The sequence below is a fragment of the Mesoplodon bidens genome (assembly GCF_964165515.1).
Source record: "Mesoplodon bidens genome assembly, chromosome: 2".
NCBI classification, from domain to species: domain Eukaryota; kingdom Metazoa; phylum Chordata; class Mammalia; order Artiodactyla; family Ziphiidae; genus Mesoplodon; species Mesoplodon bidens.
The window spans coordinates 174,303,232-174,317,633 of record NC_138177.1 but is presented as its reverse complement, the minus strand read 5'-3'; the positions used below and the strand labels follow the sequence as shown (position 1 = coordinate 174,317,633).

The following is a 14,402-nucleotide window of genomic DNA, read 5'->3' as shown; positions in this document are numbered from 1 at the left end:
GACCTCAGGCCCCTCTTCTGCCCGCCCTGTGCCAAGTGCGTTATGGGGACTCTGATCCTCCCAGCTACCCTGCGAGGCAGGTATTATCATCACCCCATTTCACGGATGGGTGGATGGAAGCTCACGGAGGTGACGTCATTGCCCAAGATCACATAGCTAATAAGAGGCAGGGCCAAAATGAGAATTCAGGACTGTTGACGGAGTCTGCACTCAAAGGAGGCATGTGGGACCAGTTAGAGACATAGGTTTCACTCATTTTCTTTTTTTGCCTTGGCCGCCAGGAAGCTCAGCTCTAGCTGGAATGTTCAGTAGCTCTGCTAGTCCTACGCTGTCACCCGCCTAAGTCAAGAACACAGAAAATGTCAGGGTTGTGGTTACCCTTTCTTCTCCATAACAGGGAGGAAAGGGAAATGAGAACAGGCGGAAGACCACGGGGTCTGGGACCGCCAGGTTGATGGCATTCTGTGTGAGGGTAGTTAACTGGCGGTGCGACCGGGCCCAGGTTGTAGTCACTTGAGACAGTGGGAACGCATGGGAACAGTGAGTATCAGTGAGAAAGGCCTAGAGAGAGGTGGCAGGGGCTTGGGTTAGGCACACCTGGACCATCCTGTCTGTCTGCCCACCAGGTGGCAGACAGTGAGGTGAAGGCGGGGACTCTGCAGCGGACGGTCGAGCGGCTGAGGGGGGCCCTGGCCAAGGTGGAAGAGAGCGAGGGGGTCCTGCGGGACAAGGTGCAGGGCCTGATGGAGGCTCTGACCCAAAGCAGCGCCAGCCTCACCAGCACCCAGGACAAGAACCTGCACATGCAGAAGGCCCTGACTGCCTGTGAACATGACCGCCAAGTGCTCCAAGTATGGGGGTTCCAGGGTCTGGCTGCGGGCAGGCCCAGTGAGAGTTAGCCTACAAAGGCAGGCTTGGGGGCCCTGGTGGAGAGCTGACCCCTGGGACGGTCAATAAGAGCTGCCTTTGAGGGAGGGGTGGGCCCAGTAAGAGCATCAGCCAATGAGGGGAGGCTCTGGGGGGAGGTGGGATCCAGCCTACTAGGACAGGCTGCAGGACCCAGGGGCAGGCTAAGGGAAGAGCTGGGGTCTGAGGGCTTCCCCACCTTGTGCAGGTCAGTGGCTAGGCTGTGGGCCAGGCCTGCTGTCTGGCTTACTCTCCAGGTGAGAGGACTACCTCTTTAAGGGGCTGTGAACCTGGCCTGGAGGTACCAAGTAGAGAGGAGCCCCTTGCCTCAGGGCTCCCAGGACAGCCTGGCACCATCAGCCCTTGTCCTGCAGGAACGGCTGGAGGCCACGCGGCAGGCGTTATCCGAGGCAAGGAAGCAGAGCAGCTCCCTGAGCGAGCAGGTGCAGACCATGCGGGGCGAGCTAGCGGACCTGGAGCTGCAGCGGGCAGAGTCCGAGGGCCGGCTGCAACAGCTGCAGGAGGTGAGGGCCAGGGCGGGCCCTTCCGTTCCCAGGACCGTGAGGCCCTCGGCGTTGGGACCTTCTCACCTATCTCCACCTTATCCCAAACCTAGGCCCAGCCTCCTGTGAGGAAGCATGGTTCACTCAGTCCGTATCCCCATTATACAGATGGAGAAACTGAGGCCCAGAGAGACCTGTCTGGCCTCGGGTGACCATTCCCTGATGTGGGCCTCATAATAGCCTTGCCTAGCATGTGGGCGTGGCAGGCTGGCATCATCATCTCCAAGCTTCCGATGCACACCCTGAGGCCCAGAGGGGTTAGGGACTCGCTGGCTTCTGCTGCAGGCGCTGCGGCAACGTCAAGAAGGTGAGGCTGCGGCCCTGCACACGGCCCAGAAGCTGCAGGATGAGCGGCGGCTGCTGCAGGAGCGCCTGGGGAGCCTGCAGCACGCCCTGGCTCAGCTGGAGGCCGAGAAGCGGGAGGTGGAGCGCTCAGCCCTGCGGCTGGAGAAGGACCAGGTGGCCCTCAAGAGGATGCTGGACAAGGTGGGCTGTGTCCCTAGGGCCCTCCCTTCACTTCCTCTGGGTCCCAGCCCCGGTTGGTCCCAGCCGCGTGTCCCCAGGCTGTGGGGGCCGCAAGTCCCCCCAGCCCTGCTGCCTGTAACCCAACACCCCTTTCTGAGCTGCTCCCACTTCCTGGGACCTCCCTCCTTCCCCGGGCACCCTGACCCCCTCCCTCTCTCCCCACCTAGGTGGAACGGGAGAAGCTTCGCAGTCACGAGGACACGGTGCGGCTGAGCGTGGAGAAGGGCCGCCTGGACCACACGCTCACGGGGGCTGAGCTGGAGCTGGCCGAGGCCCGGAGGCAGATCCAGCTGCTGGAGGTCTAGTCTGCCCACCCAGCCCTGGACCCAACTCCACCCCAACAGTCCACGAGCCCAGAGCCTTGGAGGGGGGTGCCCAGAGCCAGGTCCCAGAGGGAGGGGTCCTCCCCAGAGTGGAGAGGAAAGAGGCCTGTCAGCACACGCGCCTGTGTGCTCATGTTGGTTGTGGACGTGAAGAGCTATGAGCGTATGTGGGAGTTTCTTGCGCATGTAGCACGAATCTTGTGCATGGATGTGGCATATCTAAGTATTAGGCATATATCTGTATCTTGGTGTACGGGTCTCTTCTTGTATGTAGATGTATGTAAGAGTATTGGGCTTTTGCACATATGCATGCATCCGTGTGAACACAGGTTTTTACATGCTTGCTTTTATCTATCTTATCTATCTATCTATCTATATCTGTATAAACATATGGGCTTGTCTCTGTGTTTGAATATGTCTGTGTGTGTGTTTGTGTGCTTGAGGCGGGGGGGGGGTCACTAAGTACCCTGACCCAGGATTTGCAGGCCAGGAGGCCTGGGGGGGTGGGAGAAAAACAAGGGTCTCTCCTACATCCCCTGCTTTGCCCCAAGGGGCCCTCAGGCTCCCACCCCAGGGAGGTGCCTGACACCCTTTCACACACATGTGCGCGCGTGCGCGCGCGCACACACACACACACACACACACACACACACACACACGGCCAGAGGCCTGACCCGTGGTCCCTCCTGCAGGCCCAGGTGGCGGCACTGGAGCAGAACCACAGCCCAGCACGGCTGGAGGTGGATGTGCAGCAGCTGGAGCTGCAGCAGGAAGTGGATCGCCTGCGCAGTGCCCAGGTGCAGACGGAGCGCACCCTGGAGGCGCGGGAGCGGGCCCACCGGCAGCGGGTGCGTGGCCTGGAGGAGCAGGTACTCAGGCCTGGTGCGCTCTGGCCCCTCCCCAGGGGGCGGCAGCATCAGCAGGACCCCCCCTTCAGGAGGCTGGGCCGGGCTGGAAGTGTGGAGCTGGGGGAAGGGGGAGGAGGAGGAGGGGGGGCGAGGGAGAGGAAGACGGGGCGGCAGGGAGAGGGCTGGCAGTAACCTCTTGGGTATAAGCGGTCAATGGCGCCCATAACTGAAACGGTCCGGGTGGATCTGTGCTGGTATCAGCCATGGCTGGACACGGGGGCTCAAGTGATGTCATTGGAACTCAGTCCCCTTGCCACGGCTCCATGCCCGGGCAGGCCGTGTCCCCGGGTGGCACAGGTGGCCTCAGCAGCTCCAGCCTTGGGTTATCCTAACAACCCATGATCCCAGAGGAGAGAGGGGCCCTTTTCCCTGAGAGCAACAGCAAAAGTCCCAAGGATGATCCTCACTGGCCAGCTGAGATCACAGGCCCCCTCGTGACCATCTCTGCCCTGATCATGTCTGCAGGGCAAGGCTGCTTTGGTAGGCCAGGCCTGGGTCACAGGTCCACCCCTGGAGTCCAGCTAGCGCGCCAGGCCTGGCCTAGTGGTGAGAGTGGGGATGGGTGGCCCCCAAAGAGAGGCCGAGCAGTCCGGAGACACCCCACTGCTCCACGGAGCAAAATGAGGAGGGGAGGAAATACCCTGGCTCTTAATGACACCTGGTTTTTCTGAAACAGGCAGCACTGGGTCCCTTCTGGTGTCCTTCCATCAGTCACACCCCCCCCACCGACCCCGCTTTCTCTGAAACCAGGCTGGGGTCCTGGGCTGGCCCTACCTCCTCTTTCTCCTCCAGGTGTCCACACTGAAGGGACAGTTGCAGCAGGAGCTTCGAAGGGGCTCAGCTTCTTTCTCCCCCTCCTCCGGCCCCCCAGAGAAGTGAGCACCTTGCTGGCTGGCATCCTGGAGAGCAGCCCCGTGGCCGGGGCGGGACAGGGGAGGGGGGACTCCGGCACCAGGCCAGACCCGGCAGCGCCCTCCCAGCCTCGTCAGAGCCAACCACCCTCTGTGGGCTCCGCACTCAGTCCAGCCCCTCTCCCCCAGGATGAGCCCATATGAGGTCCCCCAGGACCAGTTTGAGGTCCTCCCTGAGTAGCTGAGCCAAAGCCAGGGGTTGGAGAGACCCCCCCACCCCCACCCCTTGTCTCTGGCCGACCCTGGAGCACAGGTTCACAGGAAAGAGAAGGGATGTCCAGGCCTGGGGCAGGGGACCTTCTCTGGCTTCGCAGAGATCTCTTTGCCTTAGTTCAGAGTATTTGTCAGGAAATTCCTCAGAGTTCAGAGTCCCTGTATTTTTGTACCTTTTTACAATGTTAACTGTTCAGAACTGTTGTGTTTTTTGTAACAAGGCGACCCCATTTAAAAAAAAAAGGTTTGTACAGATGTGTCCCTTTACTATTAATGTGCCTTCTCCACCTGGGAGACAGGAGCGGGGACAGGAGGGCCCTGGGGCCAGAGGGGTGGGGTCCCCTAGTGGGTGCTCAGGGAGATGGAGGCAGCTTTTGAAAGGCCTGTGACGAAAGGTAAGGAACTTACCAACCTCACAGGATGTCAGGATGGGGTGGCCTCCAGGGTCCTGGGCCGCCCACCCCATTTAACAGACGGAGCTGTTGAGGTTTGGGATGGGACCCGACCTATGCAGCTCGACTCTTTCCAGCTGAAGCTTTCTGCCCTTTTCTCTGGCTCCTCCTCAGGACAGGGCCCGCCCTCTGGACAGTAACAGGCATTCCAGGCGGTGTGGTAAACAAGTGCAGGCCTGGGAGTGGACATGGGGTCTTGCCTTGGCTCCGCTGGGTGATCCTGGGCAAAGCCACTTAACCTGTCAGAGCCTCAGTTTGCTCCTCTGTAAAATGGGAACCTGCCTCCCAGGGTGGTTATGAGGAAGTACACACAGAAGATGCTCAGTCAGTGTTTCCAAGGAGAAATTCCATTCATCTCATGGAGTCCAGTGGAGTCAGGTTCCGCCCCAGCCCTGCCACTCACCACTGTGGACCCTTGGGTGGCTTACATAATCTAGGCTTAGTTTGCCTGTCTGTAAGATGCGAATATTAACTGTACCCACCACATAGGCCTGGTTGGAGGGTTAAATAGGCCTGTGTGCTGAGCCTTCAGACAGAGCCTGGCCTCCATATGCTGGCCAGAGGGAGGTGTTGTAACAGCTTGCCCTGTTTCTGCCCTCTGAACTGCAGCAGCCTTCCCTCCTGCCAAAGCCCTTGATATCAGAGTCCACCAACCTTGACCTCCTGCCTTCCACGCTATACGCTTCCACATGGGCGGCCTCTCATCTTGCTTTGCACCCTTCTCTGGTGATGGGGCACTCACAGACTCACCAAGCAGCCCTGACAATGAGGAAGCTATATTTGCAAAACACACACACACCCCACCCTGGGGGCGGGGGGCAGTTGTCATGGCCCATCTTTCTGGGCAGGTCGGAGCTGAAGCGGGTGGCTGAGGCAGAGGCAAGGCCACAGGTCACCTGAACCTGCCCTTCTCCCGAAGGGGCCGGGTAGCCTCTCAGTGAGGACATTCAGTGTTGAGGCACCTGGCCATCTCCTCCGTGCCCTCGACCGAAAAAGTGACTCTGAATCTTTTGTAAAAACCTGTTTTTAATTTTGTATAAAACAAAGGTGGTCTATGCCCAGGGGCTGTAGGAAATCCAAGCAGACCAGCTGGGGTGAGGGTCATAGCCTACCTTGGGGGTGGGGCTGGAGTGGGGGACTGTCCTCAGAGGGATGGAGAAGGCACATCAGGGGCCCAGGTCCCATAGAGAAGCGTGGGATGTCCCCCACCTGAGGGCGGAGACTGGACACTGGGGAGCCCCCTTTGTGCCCCAAGGTGGCCACAGGCTGGGGGAAGGGCCTGAGGCAACCCCCAGCGCCGCAGCCACTAACTTTTTACGGGATAAAAGGAACGTCTGGCTGGGGAGAAAAGCACCAGGTCAGGCAGAGCCTGAGGGCCCCAGATCCGAGGAGGGTCCAGGGTTCGGGCTGCCAGTTCCACCCTAGCAGCCCCCGCAGCTCCTGGCACAGGAGGCTGCCACAGATTGGCACAGGCCGCTGCTGGCCATCACGCCACATTTGGAGAACTTGTCACGACACAGGTCAGCTGTTGGGGGTGGCAGGAAGGAGTGGGGGTCAGGGTGGGGCTAGGTGATGGGCACTGCTACCCCCTCCCCAACCGTGGTGATGGGGGATGTTCTGAGGATTAAAAAGCAGCCGCGAGGGGAGCTCAGGATTCCCCAGAAGTGGCCCTGGATTGAACACATGTTTAATAAACATCAGATGGGTGGACACGTGGATGGATGATGAGCGGGCACGGGGGCAGGGGGAAGAGGAGGGTGGAGGCCTTCCTACCTCGCAGGAGCTCCTCGTGGGCACAGACCGTGCGGACACAGATTTCCTTGTTGATGACATACACACGGCGGAGGCTGAGGGGGACGGGGGAGGGGAAAGGTCAGCCCCATCCTCATCCTGCCCCACGGGAGAGCCTGAGACCCAGCCCCTAGGCCTGGGCTTAACCAGAGTTGAGCTCAACCTTGGGATTCACTAGCTTTCCCCACTCCCACGTTGCTGGCTGGAGCTGTGGCCCCCCTCTCCCCGCTGCCACCCGTCCCCCCAGTCCCTGCCCGCGCTCACCTGTAGAAGCAGACCTCGTTGAGACACTGTTTGCAAGGCTTGTGTATGGAGTAGAGGCGGGTACACGGGTACTGCTCCTCGCGGCAGTCTGAGTGACAGGTGGGATCAGACTTGGGCGCGCTGCAGCTGGGGGCTTAGAGCTGGGTGGCAGCCCCCAACCGCACCCATGGGAGACTGGCTCTCAGGGCCTAGGTACCCCTGCACCCTCAGGCCCAGCCTAGACCTGCGTGCACACACCAACACACGCACACACGAGCACTGTTGGACCTTGCAAGGCTGCCCAGTTTTATCCAGTATATTTATACATATACAAATTCACAACCACGCTTGGAAGCATATATTGAAACACAAATCTATATCCGCACACAGTCACAGAAGTCCACAGCAGCCTCACAGGAGGTCCGCGCACACACACGCTGAGCTGTGAGACGGTCCCTCACACACAGCCTGGCGCTCGGGCTCTTGGCCAGGGGAGGCCCGCTGAGCCGGCCTGGGCTTCCTGCCCCATCCTCGCCTCTCCTGCCGCCGCCACGTGCTCCCGCCCCGCCCCAGTGTCTAGGAGTGGAGGCCCCTCCTGAGGCTGCAACCAACTCGGCCTCCAGCTGGGCCCAGGGGGCAGGGGGATCTTCCAGAGCTGCCTCGGGGGGGCCCTGGAGTTGCCAGACTAAAGCAGGGGCACCTCTGCAAGCCCCTCACCCCATCATCTACCCCAGCGAGAGCAAAAGGCCTGGCTGTCTCGGCCCTCCCAATGCCGCACCCCACTGCACCCTAACTTCTGGGGCCATGCCTCTGTCCCTCCAGTTGTCAGGAAGGTTCTTACCCAGAGGCCCAGGCTCCGTGGGCTCTGTCTCTACAGTTCCTGGTTCTGGTGTGGGGGGAGAGACAGGCAGAGATCACTGGGACGGGTCTCTTCAGGGCAGGGTGAGGTCACCTCTCCCAGCCCCGGACAGACCTCCCCACTCCCGGGGCTGGCTGGAGCCAGTGGCCTACCTAAGGTGGGAGCTGGGATGACTTCCTGTTGGACTTGCTGCTGGGACTGGAACTGAAACTGCTCCTCCGGGGGCCGAGGAGTCACCTCTGCAACGAGAGATGATGAAAGGGTCTGCTCCCTACTCCCACCGCCCGCAGGTCTCTATGGACTCCCCACCCAGCTGCCGGCCCATCCTATCCTGCCCTCAGCCCTTTACCTTGATAATCATAGTAGTCCGGGTTGTCTGAAAATAAAGATGAATGTGGAATTGGTGGGGGTCAGGCTAGCCCCCAGCCCCAGGTCACAACTGAGCCAGGGACCATACCCCGAGATTCCCATCACCCTACCACGCCCCCACCGATCCCTGGCTGAGCCATGCAGATCCAGGGAGCAGGGCTCGGGGGGAGGCCTGGGGGCGGACAAGGCGCTTACCGATCTGGTCGCTATAGTGGGTGTACTGGACGTGGTCTGGGAACGGAGGCAGCGGATCCAGGTCGTACTGGCCCTGAGCCAGCAGGCCTGCTGTGGGGAGGCAAAGCTGAGGGGATGTCCAGCAGGGAAGGACAGCAGAGGCCCCAAAGCCCTTCTGGGGAGGGTAGGTAGAGGTCCCTAGGGCAGGCCTGTAAGGCCCTAAGATCCTCAACAGACTCTAGACCCATAGGAGGCAAACGCCTTCCTTACCATAAAGGCCCTTATACTCCCTGGTCCTGTGTCGCCTCACGGGTCATATCCCGCCCCTCTCCCCCATGCTGGCCGCTTGGCTGTTCCTGGAACTTAGCATGCTCCTGCCTGCCCCAAGGCCTTTGCACTTGACTCTCCCTGGGCCTGTCATCCTGATTCGCTTCTCCTCCTTCAAGTCTCAACTGAAATTTCAGCTCTGCTAAGAGGCCCTCGCTGGCCCACCCACACTCTCCATCTCATTCTCCTGTTTATTTCCATCATAGCACTCAACATAATCTGACACTTATCACATCTCCCTTCCCTAGACTGGCAGACAACACCATGAGGGCGGGGGTCTGTCTGCCTGGTTCATCACTGTATTCCCAGGGCCTAGCCCAGTGCCTGGCACAAAGTAGGAGCTCCACAAATATCTGTTAAATTAATGAATGTTAGACCTGGCAGGGCCTTTGGGGTCCCCATTGCTAACTCCTCATTTTGACTAACAGGGACTTCTCCAAGGTCAAGATTGTATAGGTTAGTTGGGCCCCAAAGGGGTCTAGAACCCAGGCCTTCAGACTCCCTGCCTTAGGGGCCTCCATTCCTGCACCTCAGCTCCTGGGAGGATCAGTAAGTAAGAAGAAAAATGTGGATCCTGGTGTCTGGGCCCACTCTCCAGAATCCTGCCAGTCTGCTGCTGTGGAGGGTTGAGGAGGGGCCCAGGAGATGCCTCTAGTCTTTGGGAGGGGTTGCCAGCCCAGTCTGTGGCCCAAGAGGTAGACGGCCCTGGGAGCGATGGAGCTGAGTTCTGGCCATAGGACACGACAAAAGCTTACTGCCAGCTCCCTCCCCCTACAAACCCCACTCCCACCCACATAAAGGGAGCCCCACCCACCTAGGTGCCACTTACCAGGCAGGAACAGCAGGAAGAGGTAGGCAGCTCTCATGGTTACACAACGAGGCGGGCTGGACTGGTGTCAGGGGACAGCTGGAGGAAGAGGAGGGGGCAAGCTGCATCCCGGGCCACTACCCCAGGGCTGCAGAGCCCACTTCTGCTCCCCCGAAATTCAGCCTGGAGAAGGAGGGATTCGGAACAGAAGCCAGGCAGGTAGAGGGACATGGAGTCTGGGCCCAGGGGGAGGGGACTACTTTGGAGGGACATCCTCTGTCCCTGATGGCCCACTGGGTGTTCAGGTCCCAAGGGACTCGGCCTCCAACCTGGCTCCAGAGCTGATCTTGACAAACAGACCCTACCCTGCCCTGCTCACTAAATGGACATTTCTAATCCTCTATCAGCCCTCACCCTGCTCTCCTTGCCACACCCACGCCCACCCTCTGGTTCAGCACTTCCCCAGGTGTCTAATGCACTGATCCTGACCCCAGGCCCATCCTCGGGACTCCAACCCTGCCCAGCCAACATCGCAGCCCAGACTCAGCAGGAAACCACATGTGTGCCTGGGCCTCGGGGTCCCCTGGGACAGCCAGGTCTGGGCAGGGTTCCCACCCCTAGAAGACTCCTCTCCTGCCAGGCCTCCAGGCCTCCCAAGACCTGGCTGACTTCATCGCATACTCACGAGACTGAGACTGAGGTCTACTTGTCTGCTGCAGCAGGAAGCACTTAGGGTGGAGTCTGAAAAGCGCCTCTCCAGATCCTAGAGGGTAGCGCTGAAGGGGACTGTGATGTCCCCCTACCTGACATTGTATGACAAGTGTTATGTGTATAGTTTTTTGGGGAGAGGGCCGTGGTTCTTAGCTTTCACTGGGCTCTTGAAGTTCAAGAGCTCCTGGCTGAGTCCAGCCTCCAGTCTTTGACCCCACAGTGGACTTGGCAGAATCTACAGGTCCTCTTGTCCAGTCCCAGCTCAGTGCGGGGCAGCCCCAAGGCTGTCAGCCTTCTGCTAGGAGGGCTGGGAGAGAGTCCCCGGGCTCACCCATCTGGAGGACCCCCGCCCTGCCACAACAAAAGGAGTTCTTCTGGATAGCTGAATGGAAACCTAACTTTGCCCCACCGTGCCTCGCCCAGGGAGTCGAGGGAGAGGGGGAGGGAGGGGCAGAAACATGGGCATCTTTCCCTCCCTCTGCCCAGTCCCGACGCTTTCGTGACCCACTGCCTGTCTCATACATTCAGCCTCTCACTCCCTCCTCAACCTTAACTGCACTCGATGGGGTGGGTGGGGATGAGGTGGGGTGGCGGAGGCGAGACCTGTGACTCAAGCTGCCCCACAGGCCGGGGACATCTGGCTCTCACATCCCCATTCTGAGCACCCTTGGCCTCTTCTTGGTGGGGGACTGAAAGGCCTGGAGCTCCCCACAAGGCCTCACTGTCCCTTACTTGCCCCCCGGGCTGGTGGCAGGCAGGCTAGCTGGAGCTGTCACCACTCAGGAGAAGGCCCAGAGCTGGGGAGGTTGGTTGGGGGGCGGGGGGTTCTGTCGGTCCCCAAAGCCCCTCCTAGGCCTCTCAGCCCCCTGCAAGGAGTTTTTCCTCCCCTCGGAGGTTGAGCACCCAGGCCCAGGCTTATTGGGGGAAGGAGGGCTGGGCTGTAAAGAAGAGAGTCCCTGTGGCAGAAGCGGGTCCCTCCAGGGGACCACACCTCCAAGCACATCTAGACGACAGACTGTTTGGGTGTCGGGAGGCCCGGACCTGCCTAGGAGGCCTGTTCCCGGACCCTGGCCCCTTCCACAGCTGGGACGCCCCCTACCCTCTGTGCCTGGTGAGGAGGGGCACTAGCGGGGCCTCCTCCGGGCCCCCTGCCCCCACGCTCACTGACTCACTCTGCTGGAGGCTCTGTCTGCTCCAGAGGCCGGGCTGGGGTCCGGCTGGAGGAAACCAGATGTTGCAGCGCCGCACAGCTGGGAACAATCAACCACGGAAACTTGCTCGGGCGCGCTCCCTCGCGCTCTCTCGGTCTCTGATCTCTCTTTGTCTCTCCGCGTCTCTGTCCCCGCCGCTCCCGCCGGACACCCACACCCCAGCCGCCGCATTCCAACCTCCCAGGGAGAACAAAAGCCGCCCCATCCCCGACGCCCCCCAAATCGGGCTCCCCTCCCCTCCCAACTCGCGTCTTCCCCTCCAAACGACCCCAAACTTTCCAAGTGCCCTCTTAGCATCTGCTCAGACGGTCCCGGACTCAGGGATCCCGAAAGGAAAGCCGCCCCCAGGATCGGGGACCCGCAGAGCCCCGCACCCTCAGTATTTGGGGGCCCTCCGACGTCGCGGCCCACGACCCAGTCCCCCCTCGAGCCCCCGGCCCGGTCTGGACGCCAGGCCCGCGCCTACCTGGCCGGGTCACTCCGCGGCCCGCTCCGAGTCCGCCCGCCGGAGCCGCCCCTTTGCCCGCTCCGAACCCCCCTCCGGGCCCCCGACGGGGCCGGCGCCCGCCCTCCAGCTTGGATCCGCTGGGTCCTAACGCGAGCGCTGCCGCCGCCGCCGGGGCCGCCACGCCGCGACCTCGGGTCTTCAACTCTCTTCCGGGGGCAGCCCCGCGGGGAGGAGGCGCCCGCGGAGCCAGCCTCACGTCTGTTCAGCACTTTCCGCTGTGCAAAATGCTTTCTCCTCGCGGCCTCATCACAGCTGGAGCGCAAAGTGGTGAGATGGGTGAAGTGGGCGTGCTGCCCCCATTTTACAGAGGAGGCTCAAAAAGATGATTCGCCCACCGCCGCTCAGCGAGGAGTAGCCTTACCCTCCCTTTTGGCTTCTCCCAGCTTCCAGGACACACTTCCTGGCCTGCTTTTCCTTCTGCCTCTCTGGTTGTGCCTTCCGGGTCTCCCTAGCCAGCTCCTGGCCACAGCTGCCTTCCATAACCAGCATTTCTTTGAAACCACAGGCTACAGGCTACCGGGCCTGGCCGTAGGAATGTCCCCAAGGCACATCCAATTCAACAGGATCTAAGTCCAAATTCACAACATCCCAACCTTCCCCAGACCTGGCCCTTGAAGGTGTTCCCATGCAGGGAATGAGCCCACTGTCCTCCCCTTTCCCGGTAACCGTAACTCCCCTGAGCTCAACCCCTGCAGCCAATCCAGCTCCCACCACTAATTCTGACTCTGTAATACCTCCAATCTAGGCCTTCCCAGAGGGGCCCTGCCCTCACCCACTCACCTCGGACAGGGTGGGGGGCAGGGAGGCTTCTACCTAAAGCCTTTCACTGGTTTCCCAAGGTACCCGGGAACAAGGCTGAACTCCCCCGGGGCCCCCAAAGACCCTACCTTTCATCACAGCCTGGCTCCGCCTCCTCATTCCCTCTGCCTGGTCTCCCCAAAGCCTCAATGGCTTTTTGGCTGATTCTCATTAAACCCCTCCCTTCCTCCACCGGCCACCGGGCCTTTGCTCAAGATGTTTCTTCCTTCTGGAAAACCGGTGAGGTTTTCCTCCTTCAGATTATAGACCAAACCCCTCCCTTCCTCAGAGGCGGCTTCCCTTTCTCCCTGTTAGAGCTCTTAAGCATTTTCTGCTTTACGGGTCACAGCTGTTGCCCTATGTCTGTGACCATGTGAATCCTGCCCCTCTCCCCGATGAGCCTGTCAGCCACGTGAAGACAGGGACAAGGTCTGCTTTTGCTCATCCTCAGTTTTTGCTCACTAGGCACAGTGCCAGGCCCAGAGCAGCTGTTCAGTAAACATTTGTGGAATGAATAAATGAATGTACAGTGGATTCTCCTGGGAGGCTGGCCGGGTGTGGGGTTGCTGGTCTCCTGCCCCTGGGGCTGTCCTGCCTGGTCACGGGAATCTAGGCCTGGGGCAGGGGGCTCAGGCTGGGAGGGGGATCAAGATGCCCCTTGATTCAGGCCCTCACCTTCAGGTCTCCTGGCCTCCCCTTAGGCTGCTTGTCCCTTAGACACTGAATCCTGTTAGGCAGGGACTGACCATGTCCCATGCATCGTTTGTTCCCCAGTGCTGGTCTGTCGAGTGAATGGATGAATGAATAACTATCTGCCACCCAACCCCGCTCCCCACTCCAGTGTCTATGGCAGAATAGCAGGGATTTTGGTCACTTGGAGCACTATGGGCCCCGGGGGCCAGCCCGGCCCTCTCTGCCCTTCCTCAGCCCTTCACTGCTGCCCACTAGTGTAGGAGAGGAAACCGCCTGGCAGAACTGCTGTCCCCTACGCTTGACAAAAAGGGGAAACTGAAGCCCCAAAGCTGCCACCTCTAGTGTCCTGGCTCCCAGATCCTCTGCTGCTTCTACCCACTCCTCTGGCTCTAAGGACCCAAGCACAGGTGGCAGCTATCCGGGGAGGGAGCAGCAGGTGTGGGGACTCTTCTCCCAGTGCTCTCGGAGATTGGCTCCTTCCCCGCTCGCCTCTCACAACACGTTATAAGCTGCACCCAGGCAGAGGTCATGTTTTTTGTTCACCGCTGTAGCCCTTGTGCCTGGCACATGACTGCCCAACAAATGCACGAATAATCAGCTAGGGGTAGAGGTGGGATTCAAACCCAGGCCTCGCCACGTCCTCCAACCTCCCTTTGAACAGCATCTGCCACCCTGAACCATTGCTGTCTGATGACTCAGTGCCCAGTGCAGAGGGTCTGTGGATGCGCCTGGTGTCACAGGTTACCTCTTCACGCCCCCCATCCTTGTCCTCAGTTTGATTCAACATTCGCTGAGCTCCTACGAGGGTGGGCTGGAGGTGGTGCTAGCTTCCAGTAATGAGGTTGGCGGGGGCTTTTCTTTCCTGTTGTCCCCTGCCCAGCACAGATGGACCAGATGACGGAGCTGCATCTCCAGAGCAGGGCTTGGCGAGGGTCCCACTGGTGGGATGAGGTCAGAAGCACCCACCCTTCCCCGGGGGATGGCGCACGTGGTTCTGGCTGGGAAACGTGGACTCAGAGCCTGGATTGCATCTGAGGGAAGAACTGAACCATAAATGTATCCCAGGATGCGGGAGGTGGGGAAAGCAGGGAACTGCCCCAGTTAAATGC

The 14,402-nt window shown here is 60.3% G+C and overlaps 2 protein-coding genes across 7 annotated transcripts in view; one reads left to right on the top strand and one right to left on the bottom strand.

Moving 5' to 3' along the window:
* CROCC (ciliary rootlet coiled-coil, rootletin) overlaps nt 1–4,216 on the top strand; it is a 47,900-nt gene extending 43,684 nt beyond the window's left edge. For 3 of the 4 annotated variants that reach the window (XM_081223953.1, XM_081223954.1, XM_081223952.1), the window contains 6 exons: nt 627–851; nt 1,281–1,430; nt 1,755–1,955; nt 2,162–2,293; nt 3,010–3,186; nt 4,018–4,216. In XM_081223953.1, coding sequence (XP_081080079.1) covers nt 627–851; nt 1,281–1,430; nt 1,755–1,955; nt 2,162–2,293; nt 3,010–3,186; nt 4,018–4,104 — 972 coding nt within the window. In that variant the 3' untranslated portion in view covers nt 4,105–4,216. The remainder of the gene's footprint in view (nt 1–626; nt 852–1,280; nt 1,431–1,754; nt 1,956–2,161; nt 2,294–3,009; nt 3,187–4,017) is intronic. The other variant, XM_081223951.1, reaches the window with a different exon arrangement.
* Nucleotides 4,217–5,742: 1,526 nt separating this feature from the next.
* Nucleotides 5,743–12,198, bottom strand: MFAP2 (microfibril associated protein 2). 3 transcript variants are annotated; one of them, XM_081224861.1, is made up of 10 exons: nt 11,761–12,198; nt 11,256–11,333; nt 9,394–9,471; nt 8,259–8,345; nt 8,044–8,070; nt 7,847–7,933; nt 7,677–7,721; nt 6,857–6,944; nt 6,575–6,648; nt 5,743–6,326 (listed from the first exon to the last, which is right to left on the bottom strand). In XM_081224861.1, the coding sequence occupies exons 3-10, from the start codon at nt 9,428–9,430 to the stop codon at nt 6,223–6,225; spliced, it is 549 nt and encodes a 182-aa protein (XP_081080987.1). In that variant the 5' UTR covers nt 9,431–9,471; nt 11,256–11,333; nt 11,761–12,198; the 3' UTR covers nt 5,743–6,222. The 3 variants fall into 3 exon arrangements, with proteins under 3 accessions (XP_081080987.1, XP_081080986.1, XP_081080985.1); XM_081224860.1 differs by having other exon boundaries at nt 5,744–6,326; nt 8,259–8,348; XM_081224859.1 differs by lacking the exon at nt 11,256–11,333 and having other exon boundaries at nt 5,744–6,326; nt 8,259–8,348.
* Between the last annotated feature and the right edge of the window lie 2,204 nt (nt 12,199–14,402).

Bases quoted from the DNA above. Each gene is read 5' to 3' on its own strand.
- MFAP2 (XM_081224860.1), bottom strand. From the start codon at position 9,430: ATGAGAGCTGCCTACCTCTTCCTGCTGTTCCTGCCTG. The intron at 7,934-8,043 runs GTAAAGGGCTGA...CTCTCGTTGCAG, and splicing joins GGACTACTATGATTATCAAG to AGGTGACTCCTCGGCCCCCG. The intron at 6,945-7,676 runs GTAAGAACCTTC...CCTGTCACTCAG, and splicing joins CACGGAGCCTGGGCCTCTGG to ACTGCCGCGAGGAGCAGTAC.